We start from the raw sequence: 8,217 nt of genomic DNA on the forward strand, positions 1-8,217 counted from the left end.
CTGGCAGGGGGGTTGGACTAGATGATCTTTCAAGGTCCCTTCCAATCCCTAACATTCTGTAATTTTGTGACTGTTTGGCCTTATATTTTCTAACCCTATAGAACTGGAAGCCCTTCACAGAAGGCTGCTTTTTGCTTAAAGACATATAATGTTGTACACAGCAGTGTCCAAACACACAAGTAAACAAAATCCTGTTTCTGAAACTTAATTTTCAAATGTTTTAATATCAGCTTGAGATATATTGAGGTAATACATTGATCACTTTTCATAAGGTCTTCAAGAAATATGTAGTTAATCTGGAAGAGCTCTTCACTAAATTTCTGTTAGATCTGAGCCAACACACAAACTTTCCCCGTACAAGTTACTGTTGGAAATGACATAGTGAATATATTGCCTAGCACCTTTGCTGTACCAGCAAGTACACTAGGCCAAAAACAAACCTGTAAAACATTCAGATACCAACTTAACATTAGGAAATAGGATATAGCTGATCTTCCAGAATCCAAATTAATATTTATAATCTCACGTTGTTTAAAATTTGTAGAAGTATTCGATAGTGGAGTGTTTCTTCCCAAGCACTCACAACTCCACCCACACTCAGGGAAATGCTATTCCAGCAAAGTAAATCAGCAACTAAGCAATAAGCAACACTGAGCACCCATAGGTGTTGTTCAGAAATACATCAGAGGTTGCTGCTATTGGAATTGCCTCTACTCACCCAGCACCTGCTGGGATGCTAAAAGCAGCCAAAAAGCAACTGTTAACAGTCATTTTAGTACCTCTGCTTTCTCCTCAAGCATTTTAACCTTTTCCATTGCAGTTACGAGTTTTGCTATTGACTTGACAGCATAAAAAGAGCCATTCAGCAAACACCTACAACTCCTGCTAATGAACTTTATGATACAGTAGTTGCCACCAAATACAATAGTTTCTGATAATTCAGCTAGGAAGCAATCGGACTCCAAGTAAATGTATCGGACTCCAAGTAAATTAATACGCTGTTTATGAAATAGTTAAGATGCAGTGTACTCCTCAGGAATTACTACCACGACACCTTGTGAAAGGTGCTCTCTCTCTTCTTGCCCCTCTTTTACCAGACCTCCCATTTATCTGTGTAGGAAGATGCGTTTCACATCCCCTTTCACTGAGGTAAATGGTAATTACTGCACCTGACAAATGCCTGAAGTTATGACACTAAATTAATAATTAAGCATTTTGAGATTTTACAAGACACCTATATGCATCTACCTCCTACTAAACCCTAAACAGAGTTGCATAGACTTCTTCAGAAACTAAAGAAATAAAAGAAGGGACAATTAAACAAATTTGTTGAGCAATGAAAACAACCTCAGCTGTGAATTCTGTGCTCTTGGCTATCTTAAGAGATGCATTTACAAAGAAAGCAAAGTTAGCATCATGCTTTGCAGCACAAGGCAAAAGTAACATTGTATTGACTTCAAATAAATTAAGATTTATTAATCTACTGGTTAATTTTTTTATTCTCTTTCAAGACTGAAGATATTCATGCTGAAGCCCCACAGGCAGAGAATGCAGGGTATGTAGACAAGGGTGATTTGCTGCCGAGACACAAAAAATTAAAACCAGAGGTATCAGTACCAGACGCTGAGCACAAGGATGAGCCCCTGACCACTAGAAAACAAGGAAGAAAGAATAGTGAGCATCAAGTGAAAAATAACCTAAAACACATCAATTTTCTTGCACTGCACAATAAAGCAGGTTTGGCTTCTGATAACCAGGATGATGACTCTGGAAGCAGCAGCAGAGAACAGTCCAGCTCTGGGCATTACCAGTTCAGGAGGCATAAGAAACACAGCAATACGGCCAATCGACATGTTCTAGGAAATGCAGAAAATCCAATGGATACTCTCAGTCTCAATCACGAGCATAATGTGTGGAAGTATAATAAAAATACAGTTGGTCTATCTGACAAAAAACATGAAAGTGATGAAGAGGAAGGCATGGAAGAAGAGGATGAGGAATGGAGTGAAGAAACTGATTACAGAGATACAAAGCAAAAAAGCCACGAGACAAATCAAGGTAACCAATACAACAGACAGCAAAATGAAAACAGTATGACTTCATCAGAAGTCTTGAGAGATTCCAGTCAACCAGTCCAGAAAACCAAGAGACATGGTGAGAAATTTGACCTAGAGGAAGAAGAGAGGGAGAACAGCCAGAAGCAGCTCTATAAAGAAGAAATCCCCCTCTCTCACAAACAACATAACAAAGATAAGAATGACAAACGGCAAAGCCAAGAGAGGAAAGACAATATTCAAGTAAACTATCAGAGCGATCACGACATAGTGGTGAGAAGACAAGATACAGAGGACAGTAATGTTGATGATGATGGTCAGGACAGTGGTGATGCTGATGGTGAAGATCTCAGCAATACCTGGAAAGAAGCAGCCTATGAGGAAGAAGAGAGAATCCAGAGTAATGACCAAGAGAGCACCAGTACTGAGCACGAAGGGGAAGAAACCACAGAAGATGACACTGCAGTTCATAGAGAGACTGAGGATTATCAAAATGTCAAGATTAAAGACCTTATTCACTCTGAACAAGATGATTATGATCATGAGCCACTTAATTCTGACAGCAAGCAACAACTGGAAACAAGTAGCTCTGTTCAGAGCATGAATTCAATGGAAAGTGAAGATAAGGTAAATTCTCTTTAAAATAAAGTTGGAATACTAGAAAAAGGGGGATGGGGTGGGGGACAACTAGTCCCAAATTTTAATTCCTAATGTATGAAAGGATGTTTTGGAGAAAAACATGTAATAATTTCTTAATATGCAGAAGTCTTATCTTCCCTTCTATTCACTATTCATCTAATTGACGATGTGTCACTTCACATATGAAATTTAGATGAATTGTACCAGAAAGGAAGTGAGCACAACTCATCTAAATGCTCCAGACCCAGAGCTCTGTGTAATGAGACATATACATGACCATGAATACACAGATATAAAACCTGGAACTTGATCTCAAGTAGACTAGGAAAGCCTGTTCACCCCTCTCTCCCAAAGATACTACCTTACAAAAGTAAACAGCTTGGAAAGGCAGTGATGGAGTTCCTGGAATAATCACCATCCCAGCACTAGGAGACTTTCACACAAGATGAAGGATGTGGGCTTTGTCCCTTCAGAAAAAGGAAGATGTTGCACCCAGATCTCCTGTACCCTGATCAGCCGTTAGGTAACCAGTGACTATCATGGCTGTTCAGAAGAAATGAATCAGTTTTCCTAGGGCTGTTACATAACGATCTGTAATATTAAAAAAATTATAGAAGGCATCTATTTGAAAGACAGCAGGCACCTCCACACGGCACCATCAGCACTGAAGACATGTCCTTTCCTTCTCCTGTTCCATGTGTCTGACATGGCAGCCTGTAGAGCTGCTGCTCACAGGCGTTACTGAGAGGCAGTTCATGCTTGCTGACCCAGAGAACCCAGGTGCAAACAAGACTTGAAGCACCAATTCTGCCAGTCCTGAGGCACTGCACTGCTGAATGTCATGAACTGCAGAACCTCCAGGTGCTCAGGCCTTACTGACCTCCTGTTTCTCTCTCTCCATCTCCTACTTTTATTATCTTTCCAAATACCAGAGCTCCTTAATGCTACCAGAGGCTTTCTGTGCTTCCTCACACATTTTGCACAGCAACCTCGTTCTGCTGCAAGAGCAGCAAACTGTGCCTTAGTCAGCTTTATACTTGTACCTGCAAAAATCACATCCAAGCATTTTTTTTTCTTCCCAAGATTTATCACAACTTCTGCTTATGTCTCTCTGACTGCACAGGTTAAGACTGCAGGCAGCTCCTACGGTGAAATGGGAAGTGCAAGCAACAGGAGTGAGATAGCTTTCCTGGGTAAGCCACAAGCAAAGCCATCATATAACTGCTAACTCTCTGCAGCTGGGGAATCTGCTGGTCTGCATTTCTTCTTTTCTGCCTTTGGCAGCATGCGATTTCACATGACTGAACTGTGCTTGTGCGTAATCCTGCATTGCAGTTATGCTGCCAGAGAATCCCTTTCATATGCCCTTGGATTTACCCATTTGTTTGTTAAAAACATTTGTAGATAGTGCACAAATTTGTGTGTCAGTTATACAGGAATAGCAATTACCTTGCATTGAAACCATTCATTTCAGAACAGTAGCTTGAACTGAGCTAGGACTCGGACAAGTGCCAGTGCTGGATTCAGCAAGGACAGATGGGATATGTTTCACCAAAGGCAGCTGGAAGTAAATGTCAGCCCTTACAGAAGAAATAAAGGTTTTTTTCTGAGAAATTCATTTCCCCATCCAGCTCAAAACTGGGACTGCTAGAAGTCTCACAAAAATCTTCATTTAAAGTTTGGCTTGCTTCATCCAATACAAGGTACAGTTGCATGTTAGCAAAGGTACAAAAAGCACTTCTTGGTGAATATTGGGCTGTATTTTGCCTTGACTGTCAGCAGTGCCTGACAGAACTACTTAACTTCATCCCATCCCCTTTAATAGTCCCTCCTTATTGCTATGATTCCTAGACCCATGCAGGAACTTCCACTGCAAAAGAGGTAAAGTCTGCCATGTGGACAAACAAGGGAAACCCAGCTGTATTTGCCAAGATCCTGCTGCCTGCCCTCCTGCCAAAGACTACGAGCGTGTAAGTATTTCATTCAGTGCACAGCATGGGGGAAAGTCAACCAAAATGTTTACAAGATGGGATATTGCCCTGTTATTATTCAGAATAATTCAACCCTAAAAAGCATGCAAGTGTGTTTGGATGATTTTAGTAATTGTAAAAGTAAGTAAAAAGTACCCAAACTCACTGACTATAGCTTGAGAATAGTATGAACACACGTAGCTATGTAGAACTTAGAGGGATTTGCTTCACTAAGTCTCTCAGGGATCATAGCTTTTCCCTGTCACTAGAAGTTTTATTTATCTGTTTGATGGTTTAGAGCATATACTGAATACCAGTATATATAGAGTGTAATAATCCTGTACCATCTCAGAAACTATTTTACTACTGCACAAAAATAAATTCAAGTGTCTCAAAACTGGGTGTGTAAGTACAGAGAGCTAACTCTTATGTAGGCATGTAACAACTACAATATTCAATACTTCTGATCATATGTATTCACTGTGGGCATTCGCAACTGCTACATCCTGCTCGGTCCCCATGTGTTGCCTGGTCTAGTCGAGAGGTGGCGTCCCTGCCCCTGACAGGGAGGTTGGATTAAATGATCTCTAAGGTCCCTTCCAGCCTAGGCCATTCTATGATTCTACGATTCTATGATCATATGTTAACAATACTTTTAGTATTTAATGCCTATGTGAGTGACCAGAATTTTTCTCAGTACAGTGGTGGTGTGTTGCTTTCGGTTTTCACTCCTCCTCTAGGTTTGTGGTACAGATAATAAGACTTACGATGGTACGTGTCAACTCTTTGGCACCAAATGTCAACTTGAAGGGACAAAAACAGGACGCCAGCTGCACCTAGACTATATGGGCTCCTGCAAATGTAAGGCTTGTTTTTCTCTTTATTCATGTAGGTATAAAGAGCCAGTAGCCACCAGCTAGCCCTAAGTTATCTGCTCTCCCTCTCCTGCATCAATTGTCTGCTAATTAAGACTTTCAAATCCCAAACATGTCTAGAAAGTCACATTTTCTATAATTAAGGGTATTAAGCACCTTCCGGGTTTATAACAATTTGTCGTCAATGCTGTCTGCCCCTTGCACTGTTTTACATGCTCCCAGGATATTTAATACTTACACGTAGTTCTAAATGAAAACACCAATTAAAAAAAAAAAAAATCTACTTAATGTCAAATGCAGAAGTCAGGATCTAAAAGATAGACCTGATTTCTAAGCTACATCAATTGCTGCATACCCTGGGAGGAAAGTGCACTCTCAGCCAGCAAATTTCTTTGCTCTCAAGACCTTTGCTTTCATGCACCTGAAAGTACAGTTTCACTGCACAACTGTGCTCAGAAGCTGCACAGATATATAAAGGCTGTGGCTTGCACAACTGCTTAAGCATGCGCACCAAAGAACTGCAGATTTATAATTGAACACCTTAGTGGCATTCCCAATTTTATGGATTAACAGCTCCATCAAGTTTAAGCTTAACTAGAAGTTTGTTAGTGAGAATCAGATCTAACTTGGCTCAGAAATGCTTGAACGGGGATTAAGATCAATTGTTAACAAAAGCTTTCCTGTTTGGCACAGACATTCCTCACTGTACTGATTATGAAGTGGATCAGTTCCCACTCCGGATGCGAGACTGGCTCAAAAACATCCTTATGCAATATTATGAACGTGATCTGGATAATTCTGGATTTCTAACTGAAAAGCAAAGGAGTAAGGTCAGCAATTCTTTTCAAGTAAGACCATGCAGTTACATTGTTAGATATGGAATAACCACATGAAAAAAAAAACAATTCACATTTTACAAGTTCTCCCATTTCCTATGAGCATTGCCTTTCCAATTAAGGCAATTTAGAGTCAACTAAATTCACAAGTTGAAAAATATACTTTTATGTCCCCTCGCACTCATTTAAGCTGAGAGACATTTCTGCTATGAGGGTTCCTCTTGTCCAAGCAAATGCAAGCCAGGTGAATTGCTTAAGGTGTCTACAGACGAGAGGCAAAAAAGTCAGAATTAGCGCACACCTAGATAATCATTGTTTGCTTGAGAAGCTTCTGTTCAAGCAAGTGCTTTGTGACAAACCTCTGGGAAAGATCAACTAATACGTTGATAAACATGACCCAGTTCATGCAGTCAACGCCATCTTCCAAAGGACTTGAGGAAACTAAGCAGCCTTAAGGTGGAAGGACTGGGTACGGATAACTTATTAAAAGAATAAGAGTGAACAGCCAGCCAACAGCTCATCTGTGGAACCCCACGAGTTTAGAAGACTTGTGCTGTTCAGCTTTCATTAAGTAATTTGGAAGAGGAAGATAGGTGACAAAACCTGCTGACAACACCCAGGTATGCAAAGGAATGAAGGAAGAACTTGGACTCACCATGAAGGAAACTGCTCAAGGACCTCATAAGTCTGAGTGACTGGGCAGTTACACAGCAGGATTCAAGACAGAATTACAACAGAGAGCTTAGTGGACCCCTGCCTTGGACCGGCCAGAAGTAGCGTCTCTTCTGTTCCTGAGACACACCTTGTACTTGGTCATCAGTATAAAAGTACCTGAAAATGGACTCAACAGTCCACTTTTTAATGCAGCCACATACACTGTGCATGTACACCATGACATTTAAGGGCTATAAAATTACAAGTCTGATGCTCAATTTTAAGAGAAAAAGAGCTTTCTGCCATCTAGTAGATCTGCAGCATCACACTATATTGTCTTACAAAGGAGTAAGCACCTATTACCATTGGGCTTTTTTTTTCTTTTAGAGGAGGATTTACGTCAGATGAATCAGTGACAATAGTTTGTTTTTGAAGATATAGATGCCACAGCCGCCTAAAAAGCCTTAACTGTTAGACTTGGGCTGCTCTTACTTTGGAGTAGGAGGTGCATGCAGTAGGTCACAGCAGGTTTATACAAAATGTGCTTGAGGAATACCAAAGACTACTTACACAGTTACCAAGAGGGACATTGACCTACCTGGAACATTTCATACAAAATGGTACAAAGTAGACGATTTCTGAAATGCCTTATATTTCACTGCAAAAGCCGAGTTGCTTTTCTGAGGACAGAAGAACAACAAATGCAATAAAACTAATTTCATCTCCAACCCGAGGCTACTGCCTTGCTTATCTGAATCTGACAATTAGGGTCACAGGATTTCCACTTCCTTTCTAGTCACTACCAAAATCATCTGAACTACTCGAGCAAAGCTTTCCATGTTGCGCACCATCACAAACACCACAACACATTTTTGCAGTGGTATTTTGTCAACTTTCATTTCTCCAAACCACTTTCTTGCTGGATAATTGCTTCCAGCACAGAATTTTGTCCCTAAACAAAAGTATTGATTTTTCTCTTGTGTTCAGGTCAAAAAAATCTACCAGAATGACAAGCGCCTTACGGCTGGCAACCACACAGTTGAGCTGCTCCTTCACGACTTTGAGAAAAATTACCACATGTATGTGTATCCTGTGCACTGGCAGTTTCATCAGCTTGACCAGCACCCTGTTGACAGGTAAAAAAAAAAAAAAAAAAAAAAAACTTTTGTGGGCTCCTTCCCAATTTGGG

At 40.4% G+C, this 8,217-nt stretch overlaps 1 protein-coding gene across 1 annotated transcript in view; it reads left to right on the plus strand.

The window, feature by feature from the left end:
* LOC104270924 (SPARC-like protein 1) overlaps positions 1 to 8,217 on the plus strand; it is a 33,511-nt gene that overhangs the window by 22,822 nt on the left and 2,472 nt on the right. Inside the window, exons 3-8 of the mRNA XM_009865444.1 lie at positions 1,512 to 2,681; positions 3,817 to 3,886; positions 4,545 to 4,663; positions 5,404 to 5,524; positions 6,232 to 6,368; positions 8,016 to 8,164. Of these exons, the coding sequence (XP_009863746.1) occupies positions 1,512 to 2,681; positions 3,817 to 3,886; positions 4,545 to 4,663; positions 5,404 to 5,524; positions 6,232 to 6,368; positions 8,016 to 8,164 (1,766 nt within the window). The remainder of the gene's footprint in view (positions 1 to 1,511; positions 2,682 to 3,816; positions 3,887 to 4,544; positions 4,664 to 5,403; positions 5,525 to 6,231; positions 6,369 to 8,015; positions 8,165 to 8,217) is intronic.

This window comes from Apaloderma vittatum, unplaced genomic scaffold (genome assembly GCF_000703405.1).
Source record: "Apaloderma vittatum isolate BGI_N311 unplaced genomic scaffold, ASM70340v1 scaffold19352, whole genome shotgun sequence".
NCBI classification, from domain to species: Eukaryota; Metazoa; Chordata; class Aves; order Trogoniformes; family Trogonidae; genus Apaloderma; species Apaloderma vittatum.